This window comes from Geotrypetes seraphini, chromosome 16 (genome assembly GCF_902459505.1).
Source record: "Geotrypetes seraphini chromosome 16, aGeoSer1.1, whole genome shotgun sequence".
Lineage (NCBI taxonomy): Eukaryota > Metazoa > Chordata > Amphibia > Gymnophiona > Dermophiidae > Geotrypetes > Geotrypetes seraphini.
The window spans coordinates 9,800,529-9,820,336 of NC_047099.1; the positions used below are offsets into that span (position 1 = coordinate 9,800,529).

Below are 19,808 nucleotides of genomic sequence, written 5' to 3' on the forward strand. Positions count from 1 at the left end.
CCTAGCTGGCTGTTTCCCTTTAACATATCTGAAGAACGGTTTGAAATTTCGAGCCTCCCTGGCTAACCTCTCTTCATACTCTCTTTTGGCTTTTCGAACCACACGGTGACATTGTTTTTGATACTTCCTGTGCTCTATCCAGTTCCCTTCAGTTTTGTCCTTTTTCCATCTCCTGAATGAATTTTTCTTATTACTTATCGCTTCCTTCACTATTTTAGTCATCCATATCGGGTCCTTTATTCGACTCTTTTTGCTCCCCTTTCTGAATCTGGGGATGTACAGATTTTGCGCCTCGCTCACCGTGTCCTTGAAAAAAGACCAGGCATGTTCTACCATCCTCCATTTCTTGGAAGTGTTCCTAAGTTTCTTCCTTACCATTTTCCTCATTGCTTCATAGTTTCCTTTTACAAAAACTGTAGTGTGGATTTTAGCCACGGTGGTAACAGCTCTGACGCTCATAGAATTCTGAGCATCAGAGCTGCTACCACCACGGCTGGCGCTAAAAAACGCTCCAGTTTTGTAAAAGGGGGAATAAAATAGAAATACATAGACAAAGGTTAAATTGAACCAACAAGAAGCTGGACTCTGCATACAATGCAATACCACAGAAACAGTGACACATGTCTCCTAAAGCAATAAATAAATAGAAAATTTTTGTTCTACCTTTGTCTTCTCTGGTTTCTGCTTTCCTCATCTTCTTGTTACTCTCTTCCTTCCATCCACTGTCTGCCATCTCTCTGTCCCTATATGGCATCTTCTCTCCTATGCCCCTTCCAGAAACTGTATGCTTCCCCCTTCCATCTCTCCTTTCACCCCATTGGTCTGGTATCTGTCTCCTCTCCTTCCCCCCTACTCTGGCATCTCTCTCTCCCTTTCTCCTGTTCTTCCCTGGTCTTCCTTCTCAATTTATTTTCTGCCTTTGTCTAAATTCTTTTTTACTATTCAGTCCTCAATTTCCCTCTTTCACTGTGTCTACCTATAGCTTGCCACCTCTTTCCCTCACTCCTTCCAGTAACTAACTCTATCCTCTTCCCTCAATCCTGCATGTGCCCTTTTTTTTCTTTCTCCTCCCCACTTCCTTCCAGCATCTGTTCCCCCTTTCCCTCACACTTCCATTCAGCAGCTGTACTTCCTCTCCCCCACACTTCCATTCAGTGTCTGTTTCCCTCTCTCTACCCCTTCCATCTACTGTTCACCCTCTATCTCGCCCCTTCCATTCACTGCCCTCTGTGCTCTTTCTATCCAGTGAGCACCATCTCTCTCTCTCTTCCATATGGCATCTTCCCTCTTTCTATGCTCCTTCCATAAACTATCTATCCCGTGCCTCTTCTCTCCTTTGTACATGATTGATTTCAACTCTGTCACCTCTCCGTTTTTCTCTCTCTGTCACCAACCCCTCCCCTATGCTCTGGCATCTCTCTCTTCTCCTTTCTTTCCTTCCCACCTCACAGTCTGGCATCATCCCTTCCCTGATTCCCAGCATCTCTCTCCTTTCCTTTTCTTCCATCTCTCCCTCCCCCTCCATGCTCTGACATCTCCTCCTTCCTTTCCCCCTTCCTTTTCCCTTGATCTGGCATACCTTCCTCCTTCCCTCCATGCCCTGGCGTCTCTTCTTCCCTTTAAGCCCTGGCATCTCCTTTCATTCCCTCCAGTTGGGTAGAGCAACACTCTCCCCAATTCTCTCCCCCTCTGCTCCCTTTCCTCCTTCTGTCACCCAAGGCCTGGTGTCCTGAATTTCTTCGGGCAGCAGCAGCATTCACAATTGCTGTTGCCGGCTTCAGGCCTTCCTCTCTGTCGGGTCCTGTCTTCATGAAAACAGGAAGTAAGCAGGACCCGTCAGAGAGGAAGGCATGAAGCCGGCAACAGCAGCAAATTGTAAACGCTGCTGCTGCCCGAAGAAGATAATGGCACCAGGCCTTGGAGCACCCGAGACAGACCGCTTCTCTCCCCTTCCAGCCGAACCCCCGTTGACCCTCCTATCTCTCTCCCCCCCCAAGTGAACCTTTCCGACCCTCCCAGCGAGAGCAGCAAACCTAACCTCCAGTAGCGTCGGCTGCTTCGCGGCTTTCTTCTGCCGGTGCAGCATCGCTGTGACGTCATCAGTGACGCGGCAGAGGGAGGAGAAAGCTGCGAAGAAGCCGACGCTACTGGAGGTTAGGTTTGCTGCTCTCGCTGGGAGGGTGGGAGCGCGATAGGGACCGGGCTGGCTGTGCACCTCCCCTAAGGCTCCACCCGGGGCGGACCGCCCCCCCTTGGTACGCCACTGCTCTTACCACATCCTCTGGCAACGCATACCAGAGCTTAACTGTGGTTTAGCTCACCAAACTTGAGGCTTCTGTTGAACTTCTCTGGAAGAATTTCACCTTCCTCGTTATGGACTGTCATAACTCATCTGCTGCAGAAGTGTGAAGATCAGGAAGAGATTAGAGGCCTCTCCCCCATCCTGAGTAACGATCTTCCATCCTGATAACAGTCCCCCCCACACTTTGCCATAAAGTGTGATGGTGGTAAAGAGGTCTCCCTAAATGCAGAAACATCATATTACCTGCATGTCCAGTGCTGACCGCTCCTCTTCTATCCAGGTCTCTAGGGGTTTCTCGACTGTGCAGTCCACACTTAGGAGGAGAGGCCACCCTGGGCACTGGTAGAGGAACTTCCACTCCAAGCTCAGGTGGATGGACCCGTTGGGAGAACCATCTGGAGCTATTAGAAGAAAGTCTCCTGAAGGAGAGAAAAACAAAACCACGAAGGTGAAAGATGGGGGTGGGGGGTGGGGGTTTGAAGAGAAGCATAAAAATACTGCATAGCTGTTTGGTACAAGTGACTCAAGACTTACTGCCTCCATTAACTGAAAAGTCCCAGCAGCATGAAACAAATCTAGTGCACCTCCTCTATACCTTCAGAGACAGGCAGAGACAGGAATACAAGTACTGGGAGCTAGAGGTTTCTGCATTCCTATAAACATTTAAAATATTTATAGTCTGAACATAAGAATTGCCGCTGCTGGGTCAGACCAGTGGTCCATCGTGCCCAGCAGTTCGCTCACGCGGCGACCCTTAGGTCAAAGACCAGTGCCCTAACTGAGTCTAGCCTATGCAGATTACAGGACACTCTATACACAATTAAAATCTATAGCAAATTAAAACAATGATTCCTTTTACTAAGGTGCGCTAAAGAATTACTGAGTGTTAAGTGCCATACAGGCCCTATACAATAGGCTACGTGGCATAAGGACTCCATACAAAAAGCACTGTGGAGTCCAATGTTATTGATGTAGGCTTTTATTAAAACAAAAAATCTTAGCTGTAAAAAAACAAAACAAAACACTGAAGTAAATCCATAATTATGCCTCTTCATCAACTATAATTGTGGATTTACTTTAGTGGGGGTTTTTTTACAACTGAGATTTTTTTGTTTTAATAAAAGCCTACATCAATAACATTGGATTCCACAGTATTTTTTGTTTTGGACTTTTACCCTTCTGTAGACTCAAAGGGTTAGATTCACTAAGCCCACGTTACCTTGCTGGTCTGTGTCCGGGCTCCCTATTCACAACACGTCCTTATGCTAATTAGGCCGATCGGAGGCATGCCCCCAATCAACCACGTGAATCACAGAAGAGCAATCCTGATGCATGCGCAGACCATCTATGCTTGTAGATGGTCTGCGCATGCGTCTAAGACCCCTCTGAGCTGCGACTTTTTTTTAACTTTTATTTTTTTGTAACCCAGCGAGCCCATGGTTTTAACCCACTTTAAACCCGTGGGTTAAAACCATGGTGTCGCAGTGCAGGGAAGGGCAAGAGAGGTCCAGGGAAGAGCAGGGCAGTGATTCGGGAGAGAGCAGGCAGGAGAGATCGGGGCAGAGTGGACAGGAGAGATTGGGGAAGAGCAGGGCAGCGATTCAAGGCAGAGCAGGCAGGAGAAATCTGGGGAAGAGCATCGGGGTGGCAGCAGATTCAGGGCAGCAGAGAGCAGGGCTTCAATGGAGCTGGAGAGTCAGAAATATGTTTGCGACTGGTCCCCAGCAGTCACTTCTTGGGTTGATCAGCCAGCCCAGTCAGTTTCAAAAATTTATTTGGTGAATTGCGTCCCTGTCTACTTTGCATGCATTTTCCCTCATTTGCATGCACGGATTGGATGTGGATCGCAGGAGAGGTTAGTGAATCAGGCCGGAGGGAAATCGGGTCGCAAAGGGCTCGCAAACCGATCTGTACATGATCGGTTTGCTTAGTGAATCTAGCCCAAAGGGCTGTTTAATAAGGACCCCTTAATCACCATCACCTCAGATGTCTGTTAAACATTGCAAGATGTGAAGTGCCTTAGCAGCAGGGGTGGAGAATGGTTCCTGAGTAAGATATAGAGTGGTGGGTGGGAAGTTGAATTGGACTATATGCAGGAACTCTTACATGGACGTCTACTACCCAAGTCCACGGATCAATTGACCAAACTGGCTGAGATAGTTTGGTATTTATGCGACTCCTCTGCATTAGGATTCTTTGAAGATTTTCATTTGATTGCATGACATTTCCTCCCAGCATATTGTTGGGGAGGCTGGGGAAAGGGTTTAATGACATTTTGCTGTATTACTTTCTTTTTCTTTTTTTTCTGATATACTGAATTTGTTATTTTATTGGTTGAACTTCAATAAACATTCTTTCAATAAAGGGTTGTAATCTTCTTTCTGTCCACAAGATGGCGAGATCCTAGCAAGAACGGTAGCAGAACGAGACTTGGGGGTGATCGTCGGTGAGGATATGAAGGCTGCCAATCAAGTGGAGCAAGCTTCATCCAAGGCAAGACAAATCATAGGTTGCATACGCAGGGGTTTCGTCAGCCGTAAGCCGGAAGTCATTATGCCATTGTATAGATCCATGGTGAGACCCCACCTGGAATACTGTGTGCAATTCTGGAGGCCGCATTATCGCAAGAATGTGCTGAGACTGGAGTCGGTTCAGAGAATGGCCACCCGGATGGTCTCGGGACTCAAGGATCTCCCGTACGAGGAACGGCTAGAAAAATTGCGGCTGTACTCGCTCGAGGAGCGCAGAGAGAGGGGGGGACATGATCAAGACATTCAAGTATCTCACGGGCCGCATCGAGGCTGAGAAAGATATCTTCTTTTTCAGGGGTCCCGCGACAACAAGAGGGCATCCGTGGAAAATTAGAGGCGGGAAACTACGAGGTGACACCAGGAAATTCTTTTTCACTGAAAGGGTGGTTGATCGCTGGAATAGTCTTCCACTGCAGGTGATTGAGGCCAGTAGCGTGCCTGATTTTAAAGCCAAATGGGATCGACACATGGGATCTATTCACAGGGCAAAGGTAGGGGAGGGACAGTAGGGTGGGCAGACTTGATGGGCCGTGGCCCTTATCTGCTGTCTATTTCTATGTTTCTACTGTTCCTATATGGAAGTCAAGCATCAGTAATTTCAGATATGCCACTTCCTCTTATATCCTTCCTAGAGCAGAGCCCTGCTCAATGCTACCCATTTCCCTCCCCTACCAGGCAAGCCCCCACCTTTGATGTTTCTTCCATATGCCAATGGCAGTAAAGGCACCTGGACCTTCCCAAGGTACCATCCTGGATCTGGCTCCTCATCATCAAACACGTACACCCAAAGAGCCTCCAACCTCAGGTAGCAATCCAGGTTGAAGGTCATGTGTACAGGGAAGGTTGTACTGTCACTGAACTGAGGGTTTCTGCTCCAGGGGACAATGAGAGTGTCATGATCAGGAAAGTCGTAGAAGCGGTAAATAGCATAAGGGCTAGGCGGGGACCCTGGGCAACGGCTCTTGAGTGCCTGGCATCTGGAAATCCGCACTAGAAGCTCATTCCTCTGTCCCTTCATGACTGGGAAATTGTAGGCCTGCAAAAAAAGATTCCATAATATGTGAGACGAGCTAAAGGAGGAATGAGTGAGCCTCTACAACTATGTGATATAAGGTTTATCCTTACTTCCCGATGTCCCTCATCTCTGTTTTGTGACTCCTGGTGGCTTTCTATATTAGTGGATAGGTAAGCCAGTGCTTTCTCTCTCTCCTGGGATAAGTACAGGGTTTGACTGATAGGGAAACGCAGTCTCATCCAGTACTCCAATATCCCCAGTTCCTCCCCGTTTGTCCCTGAGGTGGAAGGAAGAAAAAAGATGGAGGTGCAAGATTAGAACTCAGGTATCATACAATCTTTCATCCAAAATAAATATTAATACAGGCACTTCATGGAAGCTCTCAGAGAAGAGACAGGACAATCTTACCACCTAGTGTGAGTTAAATCAGCACTAATTCAACCTGTCTCTGAGGAGCTGGAGCTGGAGGGTGACCCTTCATCCACTACAAATCCCAGCATGCAACAGGGTAAATCCAGGGCCAGGATCAGCCTGGAGCTGTGAGAATACAGTAAGGATTGGACAGGAGAGACAGGAAGTCTTACTGTCTATTTTATTTTTGTTTCCAGGCTATGATCTCTCTCTTACCCCCATCCTACCAGCAAACAGACCAAGCCCCCTTACCAGACAGGGTTGCAGTGCCATAAACCCTCTCTTGAGTCTTCAGCACTAGGTGAAGCTGGAGCCAGCAACTTCCCAGTAGCCAATGGTCTGTCCCCAGGGCTTGATGGAGGTCCAGCCGGGCTGAGGCCCCCTGCAAATAATGCAAGAAAGAAGAGTCCCCGCGCACTGCATACTGTGAGGTGAAATCATACCGTGGCTCTGTGCCAGTCACAACTGGAGTGCACTGTGTCTCATAGTCATAGAGAGAGTAGGTAAAGAAGGTAGCAGGGTGGGGATCCCCCATCTTCTCCCTAAGTGCCTCAAGGGTGAAGAAAGCCCTGTTGAGGTGCAGCTCAAATAGGTTTTCTCCACGGCGAAGAGGCGGTGTGTTTGTGTCTCTGTGCTCCTTGCCATTAGTGGCTCTGAGTGAGGCACGGGGCCAGGTGCCGTAGGCAATGTCCTTCAGTTGCTCTGGAGAAGAGTGGAGAAAAAGTACATGGTAGAGGCCTTTGTGGCATGTTTATTGCAGATTATGAGCCCTACATAAGAATAGCCTTACTGGGTCAGACCAATGGTCCATCAAGCCAAGTAGCCAATCCAGGTCACTAGTACTTGGCCAAAACCCAAGGAGTAGCAATATTCCATGCTACTGATCCAGGTCAAGCAGTGGCTTTCCCCCATGTCTTTCTCAATAACAGACTATGAACTTTTCCTCTAGGAACTTGTCCAAACCTTTCTTAAAACCAGCTATACTCTCCGCTCTTACCACAACCTCTGGCAAAGTGTTCCAGAGCTTAATTATTTTCTGAGTGAAAAAATATTTATTCCTATTGGTTTTAAAAGTATTTCCCTGTAACTTCATTGAGTATCCCCTAGTCTTTGTAATTTTTGACATGTACCTGTTCTACTCCACTCAGGTACAAGTGGATCGATTTTTCACTCCGTCAAAAACTACAAGGACTAAGGGGACACTCAATGAAGTTACAAGGAAATAGTTTTAAAACCAATGGGCAAAAATATTTTTTCACTCAGAGAATAGTTAAACTCTGGAATGCATTCCCAGAGGTTGTGGTAAGAGCAGATACCATAGCTGGTTTTCAGAAAGGTTTGGACAAATTCTTGGAGGAAAAGTCCATAGTCTGTTATTGAGAAAGACATGGGGGAAGCCACTGCTTGCCCTGGATCAGTAGCATGGAATATTGCTACTCCTTGGGTTTTGGCCAGGTACTAGTGACCTGGATTGGAAGTAAAACCCAGATGTCTCAATCCATCCTCCTTTTTCTGGAGCCATATGGTAACCCTATCTCTGATGACAGCCAGATGAGAATGGGTAAGGAGAGAGGCTGTGTAAAATGGCTCCCTGATGATACATGATCTCTGCCCTCAGCTCTTCCTATAATGGTGTCCTGTTGGATTAGATGGATTAAGCAGAGAAGCTGTATATGGTACAGTGTCTTTTGGAAGAGAGCAAAATGGTGAAAGAGTGAGGGGAGAAAAGTATTCATGTTTCCCCATTGAAGGCTGTACGATAAAATGTGAGAAGAAAGGCTGGATGGGAACGGGGCAAAATCCTGACTTGAGTGCCCTGATGGAGCCCTGCTGGAATTACCTTGCAACTGCTCAATGCGGGTGCTTCGGCGGTCTAAGAGCTGAGTGATCTCTTTCACCTTCTCCTCGTGTTCTTGCTGTCCCTTCTCAGCCTCCAGTGTCACAGCCTTCAGTTCCCCCTGAGAGCCAAGCAGATGGAGGCACAAAGCGTAACGGCAGGATTTCAGTGAAGATCAAACATCCAGTATCCCAGCATGAAAGCAAGTGGCCTAGTGATTAGAACCAGGGTTCAAATCCCACTTCTCCCACTGATCCTCCTTGTGCTCTGGGGCAAGTAGTTTCATTTCTATTACCAACTCATAAAGCAAGCCCTTTGGGGCAGGGACCTACCTATGTGATTATATCTCGTCTTGAGCTCAGATTTAGAAAAGTGTGTAATGAAATGTAAAAATCTGAAGTCCTTCTCTCAGGTCTACAGCTCTGACACACAAAACTGCAATTAGCCAGCAAAATACAAGGTCACATCCTTATCTCTAGGGTGTTATTCAAAAATGACTTTTTCTAAATACACAAAACTGAAAAAAGTCCTTTTTGAATAAGGACAAGTAGGAACAGAGTGCATCATGAACAACTGAAGCATTATACTCGCTGACTGCAGTAAACTGTCAGTACAAACATTTCAATGGCTCACGGTGCTTCCTGGCTTTGTTTTTCCTTTCCCCATTTTGCTTTCTTTTTTTTTTTTTTTTTTTACAGAAAAAGTTTGAAGAGGTATAACTTCTGGGGCTAAAGACAATTATCTGCCTTCCCCACCCCCACCCCCACCGACTGTACATTGTCCTCATTCTTCCCCCATTTTCTCTCCCCTCTGTAAAGATTTCCCCAGAAGTAGCCTCACAGACCTTCCTGTAATTCCACCACTCCCATTCTCCAGAAAATCATAAAACACTGTACAGCAAACAAAAAAGGATGACCCAAATGTTTCAGTGGATCCACAAATAAAAATTAAAAACAAAAATTTCCTATTAGGATAACATAAAAAATGTCACCATCCTTCCCTGTAATACAAACAAATCGCTAAAAGGTGGCACCATTGTACAACATATCAGGGACATTATCTTATTTCTTTGCTGCTCTTTGTGACCCTGGATAAGTCACTTAGGCCCTCTTTTACAAAGGCGTGCGCTAAATCAATGTGTGCACTAACTGATAATGCATCCATAGGATAATATGCATGCATTAGCGCGTGTTAAAAGAGAGGGGTTCATCTTCCAGTGCCCACTGCATTAAATGTAAGCTTTGAAATGCCAAAGCCGCAAAAAGGCAGTATACAAGACCCCATTCCCTTTCCCTATTCCCCCATGTAGCCCTGTTAATCTTAGTATCCCACCTGGTAATCTTGATTGATTTTATGCTGAAGAATCAACATATTCCTGGTCTTCTCTAGCTCCAAGATTGTCTCTGAATGAGCTGCCTCCAGCTCATGAAGCTTCTTCACGGGGTTCCCTTTCCAGGCAGCCTCCTCCACACTCTCCTCTTTTCCTGTTCCATTACTGGGGAGACCTGACTGCCCCAGAGCATCCAAGATTTTTGACTGCAGAGGAAAAGTCAGCAGCACAACCTGGTTACATTTATGTTTATTCAAATTTGATAAACCGCCAAATCTTACTCAGAGTTCTCAGCGGTTTACATAAACACTAGCGTATTTAAGTTAAAATAAAATAAAAAAGGAATGCCATTTAGAATAGGAAAGCACACAGAGAACACCACATCTATCAACCACACAAAGACAGAAAGCACCTCCCACTTCTTTGGTGACACCAACTTCTTACCACAAGGAAAAGCTCCCCAGATCTAGGGTCAGTTTTAAATCTTAGAAAGATAGGGCTAGGAGGAACCTCAGAAGGTAATCAAGATTCATAGAGATATCTGGTGAGAAGAGACCTTAAGAGTTAAGACCTGTCGTTGATCCCCGTGCCTCCAAACAGAATTGCCTTAGCCATGCCTGACAAGCTTTGTCTAATCTCTGACTGAATCTGTAGTTCTAGTTAAATTAAACTAAGCGAATCTACAAGTTGACAGAAGCGATAAGGACCATATTAGCTTTCCACTCTCTGATCCTATCTTCTCCCATGATCTATAGATGATCTGATCACTGCACCTTTTGAATGTTGATGCCCCTTACCCCTCTACCCCTATGACAAGTTTTGTTTCACACCTTGGATGTGTTGGGATGGTGCCTCTTTTCTGTATGTGAACTTCCTGTTGTATCATGATTCAAAATGGCCTCCTCCTTTTGCTGGGGGCTTTCCACTTCCTGCTTATGCTTCAGGAGCTGTAGTTGCATTTTATTGACTTCCTGCTGAAGCTCCTCATTATGACCTGGAAGAGAAAGCAAGATTATAGTTAGGTGTTATTTACTCTCTCATCATAAATCTTGGGCTCCTTCACCTTCACACCTCTCTCCTTCTCCAGTGCATCCAGCACGTCCCTTTTCCCCTCCATGGCCGAACTGAGCTCTTTCCGCAGACATGATATTTCTTGCCAAAGTTCCTCTATGACCTTCCAGTTGTGGAGATGCTCTGTGTTCATGGCACTGCAGAAAAAGAAAACAAAAGGGGAGATGGGACTTGTATACTGCCTTTTTGTGGTTACACATTCATAGAAACATGAAGGCAAATAAAGGTCAAATGGTTCATCCAGTCTGCCTATCCACTATCTCCTCCTCTCCCTAAGAGATCCCATGTGCCTATCCCACACTTTCTTGAACTCAGATTATGTTTGTCTCTGCTATCTCTACCGAGAGACTATTCCATGCATCTACCACTCAATCTGTTAAAAAAAAGTGTTTCCTTAGATTACTCCTGAGCCTATCACCTCTTAACTTCATTCTAATCTAAGCCCTCTCATTCTGGAACTTTCTTTGAAAAGAAAGATACTCACCTCATGTGCATTTGTGTCACGTAGGTATTTAAACATCTCAATCATATCTTCCCTCTCCCGCCTTTCCTCAAAAGTATTCATATTGAGATCTTTAAGTCTGTCTCTATACATCTTATGATAAAGACCACCGACCATTTTAGTAGACTTCCTCTGGACCAACTCCATCCTGTTTATATCTTTTTGAGGGTGTGATATCAAGAATTGTGCACAATATTCTAAATGAGGTCTCACCAGAGTCTTATACAGGGGCATCAATACCTCCTTTTTCCTACTGGTCATACCTCTTCCTATGCACCCTTTCATCCTTCTAACTTTTGCCGTCATCTTTTCAACCTGTTTGACTACCTTAAGATCATCACATACTATCACACCCAAGTTCCGCTCCTCATTCATGCACGAAACTTCTTTACCCCCTAAACTGTACCGTTTCCTCAGGTTTTTGCAGCCCAAAGGTATGACCTTGCATTTCTTACCATTAAATCTTAGCTGCCAAATTTTAGACCATTCTCCAAGCTTTGCTAGGTCTTTCTTCATGTTATTCACACTATCCAGGGTGTCTATTCTATTGCAGATTTTGGTATTATCTGCAAAGAGGCAAATCTTACCTGACAGCCCTTCAGTAATATTGCTTACAAAAATGTTAACAAGAATAGATCCAAGATCCAAACCTTGAGGCACACCACTGGTAAGATCCCTTTCCTCAGAGAGATTTTCATTGACCACTACCCTTGGTTTATATATAAACTGTATACAAGAACTTATTTTGTACCTGGGACAATGAAGGATTGAGTGACATGTCCAGTGTCACAAGGAGCAGTGCTGGGATTGATTCCAAGGAGAGGAAGTGAATTACAGCCAGCCTCAAAAGAAACAGAGGTCCCAGAATATTGTGAAGATAATGGGAGGATGGTGAAGAACTACAGAATAGTTAAGTATCAAGGATCATCACCAAGAGTAAGAAGAGAGATGAAGGAGAGTCCCCAAAACCCCAAATGTCTGTAGAATTCAAGGAGCAAATTCTTCTTTACTTCTAGGGTGACTTATTCCCTCCGTCAACCCCCACCTTTTGCTAGGCATTTGAAATGTGAGGCAGGCCCCTTACCTCTTCATCAGCAGCTCATTGCTCTCTTTCAGGAGGTCCCGCTCCTTCTCCAGGTCCTCAACTTGCTCCTGGAACTGAGATTATTACAATATGCTATTCAACAGCACATGTATCACAGATAATCTGTACAGTTGGCAAACCCTTTCTTGGTTCCTCCCTGACAATTCACATAAGGAACTGCTGTCATATTGTCAGACATCACTTGGATCAGCTTGCCTTTCATGAGAGTAGAGCCAGGTGGAGCACTCTGTTTTCTAGCTAAATGATGGACCATTGACCCTCCTCCTTCGACCACAGGCCTCGAGCCTGTCTTAGATAATGGGTTTCCCAACCACTGATGCTCACATCCATCGTTAGGAGAATCAACTCTGGCGCCTATATGCTTTTGCCCTCATCATTCCTTAGATCAAAGAACAGACTCCAAATCTCTCTTATTTAATGTGGTGGCATCTTTCTTTCTACTCCACCCTACTCCACTCCATCACTTGTAACTGACCTCCTTTAATGACTTCTGCAGGCTGGACATGCTCCCTAGTTGGCTTTCTAAGGTCACAACCTTCTGCTGCTCCACCTGCAGCTGGGCACTGAGCCCCTCCACCTGGGCCAGGAGGGTCGTATGAGCTGATGCCAGGGTCTGATGTCTCTAAAGAGAGAGATAGAGATATAGTTGAGCACTGATGTGTGGAGGGAGCCCTAGGACAAGAGTGGAGAAAGGGAAAGCACCTGAGACTAACTGACAAGAAGAAACTCTAGGACATGAGAAGATAAACTGACTGATGGGGTGAGAGAGTGTCAGGCACTGAGTAAATGGAGTGAGGTCTCCAGCACACAAGAGGCGGAAGTATGGACATTGAGAGATCCAAGGGTGCTTACCTCCTGTAGTTGTGTCTCATAAGTCTGTAAGGGAGAGAGGAAAGTCATTTAGAGAGAAGCAGGGGTAGACAATCAGAGAATCTTTCCTCTAAGGCAGTGGTTCCTAATCCTGTCTTGGAGGACCACCAGCCAGTTGGGTTTTCAGGATAGCCCTAATGAATATGCATGGAGTAGATTTGCATGCCTGTCAACTCTATTATATGCAAATCTCTCATGCATATTCATTGGGGCTATTCCAAAAACCCAACTGGCTGGTGGTCCTCCAGGACAGGGTTGGGGACCACTGCTCTAAGGTGCGTGGGATTATCCTACCTTTGTGATGGAGCAATATCACAATTTCCATTGTTCTCTGAGGACCTGCCTGCCCCTCATGATTGAAACCATGATATTTCTGCACCAGCCGTGGTAGTAGCAATGCTGGTGATGGACTCCCATGTACCTTAGAGGGAAAGTTGCAGCCAGATAGAGAACAAGGGGGTGTCTTGCCTCCTTGAGCTGCAGAAACATCTTTTTCATTGCAGAGACCTCCACGCTTTTCTCCCACGTCAGCCTCTGCAGTCGGATCATCTCCACATTCTCACAGATTGCCATCCTGAAAGCAAAAGCAGATGGTGGAGGGTAAGTTAGGGAGTCCCTGGGGACATGGCAGAGCAAGTGGGGTACCGTCAGTATTCACCACACACTCTGCCACCAAATTCATCCAGGACGTAGCACAGATCCAAGAGAAGACGATGAGTGTTTTATCAAGTCAACTGCAGTAACTCTACAGATAATTATTGTTTAAAGTCAATCTTTCTAAAAGTACAAAGACCAGGGGACACTCAATGAAATTATATGGCAATACTTTTAAAACAAATAGGAGGACATTTTTTTTTTTAACTGAAAGAATAGTTAAGATCTGAAACTTATTGCCAGAGGAGGTGGTTACAGTGGTTCCTGGAGGAAAAGTCCATAGTCTGTTATTGAGACAGCCATGTGGAAGCCACTGCTTGCCCTGGAATCGTTAGCATGGAATGTTGCTACTATTTGAGATTCCAGAATCTTGCTATTCTTTGGGATTCTGCATGGAATTTTGCTATGCTCTTTGGGTTTCTTCCAGGTAATTGTGACCTGAATTGGCCACTGTGAAAACAGGATACTGGGCTAGATGGACCATTGGTCTGACCCAGTATGGCTGTTCTTATATACTTTTTGGCTTTTGCCCAAACATTGGTATCCTGTTAGTATGATCTTGCTTCACCATGGATCTCCTGCAGATACTATTCATATTGGTGTCATGAAGTAATTGCCCTCTTACTAGGGTTACCAGACATCTGGGAAAACCTTGACATGTCTTTTTTTTTTTTGAGAGAACTGTCTGGCTGCCCGGATGGACTTTCCAAAACCCAGTAGTTTATCCAGGTTTTGGAAATCGCCGACCTCCAACCGTGTCTGGAGGGCCTCTGAGCATGCACAGATGACGTCACACACATCCGTGCATGCTTGGAGGCTCTCCAAATGCGGCCTGGAGGTCAAGAAGAAATATGAGGATTTGTAGGGGCAGGGTCTGGGGTAAAATGGGGCAGGACTGGAGTCAGAACAGGGCGGGGCTATGTGTCTGGATTTCTAAGTCCAGAAACCTGCTTAACTCTACCTCTCACCAGCATTGAGCTCCACTCCAGGGGTCCAGATTCCAGACCTCTTTTAGGGTCTGACAGGATGTTAACCTGGTGGGTGGATGGGGAGGGAGGGAGGAGCACCAAGAGCTCAGGAGACAGGGCTGTACCTTTGTGCCTCTGCCTGCTTGAGATGCTGGAAAGACAGTTTCTCCTCACAGTCCGTCTCCTCTGAGGTCTGAAGCCCAAGCTCCACCTTTGCCACTTGGCCAGGCTGTTCCTGTATAGCTTGCACACTGCCGGAACAAAGGATGCAGAGTGAGTGGATCTTTCTCTCTCTCCTCCCCTCAAGGTTTTGACTCATCGCTAATGACCTATAGTCAAAAACCTTTTACTAATTGTCTCTCATCAAGAAGTCTTCATGAGCAGCTTCTCTCCTCACTCCTGCCCCAATCTGGCTCTCATCAGGAAGCTATCATGCATGGCCTTTCGCCTCACCTCATCCTACATCTGACTTTTATCAGAATTGCTATGCGTAGCCCCTCTCTTCCTTCCTATCCCATCTGGCTCGCATCAGAGATCCATCATGCATAAATGCATAGCCCTTCATCCCCAGAAGTAGAAGTGGGGGAGCAGGGGGGACTCACAGTTGCTCAATCTCAGCTCTCTGTTCCTTTGTCAAGCTGTATTCATATTGTGGAGGTGCTGTCTGAGGAGAGGGCCTCGACTCTGGTTCTCTCACCTTTATCACTGGAATGGGGGACAGAGGAAGAGCACATATAAGATATCATGCATAATATAAGGGCGCCTACAGACTTTCAAGCCCTTGGAGCGGCTGCTTATTCACCTTCTCTATTGCAATACCACAGTTCCTACCTAATACAATACTAAGGCCTAACCTAGATTCACTATTTCTAGAGGCGTGTGTGGTGCAGTGGTTGAAGCTACAGCCTCAGCACTCTGGGATTGTGGGTTCAAGCCCTGTGCTGCTCCTTGTGACCCTGGGCAAGTCACTCAGTCCTTCATAGTCCCAGGTACATTAGATAGATTGTGAGCCCACTGGGACAGATAGGGAAAATTGCAAAACCACTTAGATAACTTTGATAGGCAGTATATTAAAACCTAATAAACTTGAAACTTTTGGTATACCTGGATGGGTTAAGGAACTACTGGATTTTCTGTTTCTTTCAAGCAACTCTGATATTCTCTTTCCAACCTGCGTTTACTTTCTCTGCCATAATCCCCTGTCCTGAGATCTTCATTTCTTTGCTTTTTATGTCATCTTATATTTTAGCATTTTTAATCATTTTTATCTGAGTGTTCCTCTACATTTTTTTTGTTTGTATCGGATTTTTTTTTCCTATGTCCTGTGATGTCTTATTCTGATTTTTTTTATTGCATTTGTATATTGCGTTGTTGTTTGAAATATTTATTTTTGCGGTTTTGTTATGTCTTATGATACCGGTACATAACCTTTTGTTGTTATCAAAAGGCAGTTAAATCAATTAATAACAAACAAGAGACCTTTTGACCACATGTCTCCTGTGTTGCTGCAAATATGCTCATCTGGTTGAGAAACAAATCCTTAATACCCTTCTCTTCCACTGCCAACTCCAGACTCCGTCCCTTCTTTCTTGCGGCGCCGTATGCCTAGAACAGGATGCCTGAATCAATACGTCGTGCTCCGTCCCTGGCAGTGTTCAAATCCAAGCTAAAGGCCCACTTTTTTGAATCTGTTTTCAATTCCTAACTCCCAATCACGGTTGTCAGATACCTATATCTGTACCTGTATTTTTTGAATTGCACGGCCTTCTCCCAACAGGCCCACTTGGAAATTTCTTCCAATCTGTATACCGTATACTCTCGCTCAGCAAATTGTATATCTATAATTTTGCTCCCTTAAGGTTTCCGCACTCTGTATTTCCTCTGACTATCTGCACATTTTAACTCGCTGAATGTCCAGCTCTCTTGATTGTAAACCGCCTAGAAGTCGCAAGATTGTGGCGGTATAGAAGAATAAAGTTATTATTATTATTATTATATCTACTGTATCATTTCCTCTACCATAATCTCCCCAACCCCGAAATGTCCTGAAATTAGATTGTAAGTTCTTCTGAGCAGGGACCGTCTATTGTATGTTAAAATGTGTACGCCTTTCAGCGCTTTAGAAATAATAACTAGTAGTAGTAGTGTGTCCGCATTACTTATCAGATCTATTGCATCCTTGTGCCCATCCCATCCCCCTTCAAAGATCTCCGTCTCCTTTTAGGCTCACTTGACAGAGTCTTTGCCTATTTGGGACCAAGATATGGAAATTTCTGCCTTTAGCTTTTCGGCTAGAGAGCAATTATGTGACATTTCTTCAACTAGTGAACATGTGGATGTTCCTACCGTAGGTCAACTCTTCTATTCATTGATTTGCTTTTTCCTATAGATGAGTATTTTTCACTAAATCCGATGGGACAAGAGGGTCTCTATTTTGTAGTGTTATATGTTCTGTTTTTAAGGGTTGTTTTGTTTGTTTTCCATACATATGGTTTAATTTTTATGATGTAATACATTTTATGATTTTTTTAAATTTACATGTTTTTAACATACCACATTTTATTAAGATATATTATCAAATTGAACTAAATGACTAAATATTCCTAGTGAGTTTTGATTTTTGTGATAGAAACATGATAGCAGATAAAGGCCAAATGGCCCATCCACAGCATCCACAATATCCTCCTCTCCCTAAGAGATCCCATGTACCTGTCCCATGCTTTCTTTTCCTTAGATTACTCCTGAACCTATCACCTGTTTAGTTTTATTTGAGGTTTGGGAGGTTCGTACATTTCCTAGACAAACTTGTATCTTTTTGAAAATTTGGGACCCATATATTCAAAATCTTTCCTCTAGAGCACAAATTATGATTCTTAATGGAAACATTCATTGCATTTCAACATCTGGTAATGTGTCACCTTTCATTCTGGGGGAAGGGAGGGAATGGGAGGGTGATAGTAATATGTATGGAAATACTTGAATTGTATATTTGCTTAATTCATTAATTACAATGTTATAATTGAAATAAAAACAATGGGGGTAGGTAAGGGGGAAAAAGGGGGTGGGGAAGGGAAAGGGGGGATGGATATAGGGGGGAATGTATAGAGGTATGAAATAGGTAATTTGGAAATATATTTTGGAGGAATGATAGAAATATGTATGAAAATTAGTATTGTGAATCTAATTGTACTGAATTTCTTATTGTATTATATTATTGTACTAGTATTTAAGCCCATTACATTAATGGGTGCTAGAATATATGTCTGTCTGTCTTTCTTTATTTCTGTCTCTCTCCCTCCCACTGTATTTCTTTCTGTCTGACTCTCTCCCTAGCCCCCTTTGTCTGTCTGTCTTTCTGTGTCTCTCCCTGCCCCTGTGTCTTTCTTCTTTTCTTTCTGTCTCCCTCCCTCCCACTGTCTGTCTTTCCTTCTATTCCTCCCCCTCCATTTTTCTGTGCAGCAGCAGCAGCATTTTCCTCCCCCCCACTTCCCTGTACAGCAGCAGCATTCCCTCCTCCTCCATTTCCCTCCCCCCACACCACTTCCCTGTGCAGCAGCAGCGTTTTCCCCTAACCCCCCTTTCCCTTCCCGCGGTCTGGCTGGCTCCCTTAGTCCCTTGCCGCCCCCCTTTCCCTTCCCGCGGTCCCGACAAACCTGCCGACTGAAGCAGCATCCATGCTTCAGGGCCTTCTACTGCCCTGATTTACTCTGGAACGTCCCTGATGACATCATCAGAGATGCAGCAGAGCAAATCAGGGTAGTAGAAGGCCCCGAAGTAGCGTGTGCAGAGTGCTGCAGACGCTGCTTCAGTTGGCAGGTTTGTCGGGACCGCGGGAAGGGAAGGGGGGCGGCAAGGGACTAAGTGAGCCGGTCAGACGGCGGGAAGGGATGGGAGGGTCAGACCGCGATGAGAGGGTCAACGGGGCATCGGGTGCTTCGAGGAGGGGTGCAAGATGGTGGTGCCAACAAATAAATTACTGTGAGTGAGGGGGGAGCCGGCAAGACCGCAGGGACTGTTTTATGCGTGCATGTGCACTCCTGCCTGCCACAGACTTATGGATCACAGATCACGCAGGTAGGAGTGCGCATGCGTGCTTAGCGTTTTATTATAGTAGATACTTATTTGATTCCTTCAATAAAAAGTTTTAAATTAAATTCATCCTATTCCCTCTCACTCTGGAGTTTCCTTTCAATTGAGAGATTCGCCTCATATGTATTTATGCCACATAGATGTAATACATTTTATGAACTAAATGAATAAATATTCCTAGTTTTCCCCTCATATTTCCACTGCTTAGGATGTTCTGTGCTTGTCCCAGGCTTTATCCCTCACTCCCTCAGCACTGAGAATCCTCCAGATTCAACCAACAGGGTTAATATAGCCCAAGTTTTACCCCATTACATGTAAGTTCCTCTCTTTGATCCTGAACATTAACCAGGGCCTGTGGCTTGGAGTCAGGGGAAGAGACAAGGAGAATCAAGGTAGCAGGAGAGAGCATCGAATAATGAAAAATCTGATGTCAGGATTTTCACTTCCTTCTTACTTGTTTTGAGAGCTATTCCTGGTCCATCAGGGTTTGTATTATGCCAATATCTAGAGACCACATTTCTTAAAGCACTGTTCTCTCCTGGAAGCACATCTAGTCAGTCATGTTTTTAGGATTTTCTAATAAATATGCATGAGATAGATTTGAATATAATGGATACACATTGTTTGCAAATCTACCCAATGTATATTTTCCATGATAAAGGTATATTTTGCCTTGACACAAGGTTTCCAGGCTAGCTCAGTTCTTTACCTTCTTGGTAATGTAAGCTCCCTCCCCAGTCTTTTCACCTCTTCTAGTTCTCTCCAGCAGCTGGCCCTCTGTCTTTGTCCTCCGCAGACCCGAGTTGATGCGTGCCTGGATGGATCCATAAGAGCAGTGTCGACAGGCAAATCCTTGGACCTGCTGCCGCAGCTTGTACATAGTCAGCCTGTTCCTCAGATTCCTGTTTTGCTGCTCCAGTGCCCTCAGCTGATCTTGTAGGTCTTCAATCTCATCCTCTACCCCTGGGACTCTCGGGCTCCGCCTCAGGGCCTTGCCATTCTCTGTCCATTTATGTTTAGAGGCTAAGCGGAGAATCTGTACTCCCATTCTGTAAGTAGAGAAATGGTAACAAGGAATTGTATATTTGTTATAATCTAGAATGTGGAGAAGTCTATTGATTAA

The 19,808-nt window shown here is 45.1% G+C and overlaps 1 protein-coding gene across 1 annotated transcript in view; it reads right to left on the reverse strand.

Annotated features, from left to right (window-relative positions):
- The window catches only part of RPGRIP1 (RPGR interacting protein 1), a 45,318-nt gene that overhangs the window by 20,865 nt on the left and 4,645 nt on the right, over positions 1–19,808 (reverse strand). Inside the window, exons 5-19 of the mRNA XM_033923178.1 lie at positions 19,433–19,734; positions 15,199–15,301; positions 14,722–14,847; positions 13,443–13,548; positions 12,957–12,980; positions 12,580–12,726; positions 12,084–12,157; positions 10,498–10,634; positions 10,257–10,420; positions 9,429–9,632; positions 8,100–8,217; positions 6,512–6,961; positions 5,959–6,125; positions 5,521–5,839; positions 2,546–2,721 (exon numbers count right to left, since the gene is read on the reverse strand). Of these exons, the coding sequence (XP_033779069.1) occupies positions 2,546–2,721; positions 5,521–5,839; positions 5,959–6,125; positions 6,512–6,961; positions 8,100–8,217; positions 9,429–9,632; positions 10,257–10,420; positions 10,498–10,634; positions 12,084–12,157; positions 12,580–12,726; positions 12,957–12,980; positions 13,443–13,548; positions 14,722–14,847; positions 15,199–15,301; positions 19,433–19,734 (2,617 nt within the window). The remainder of the gene's footprint in view (positions 1–2,545; positions 2,722–5,520; positions 5,840–5,958; positions 6,126–6,511; positions 6,962–8,099; positions 8,218–9,428; positions 9,633–10,256; positions 10,421–10,497; positions 10,635–12,083; positions 12,158–12,579; positions 12,727–12,956; positions 12,981–13,442; positions 13,549–14,721; positions 14,848–15,198; positions 15,302–19,432; positions 19,735–19,808) is intronic.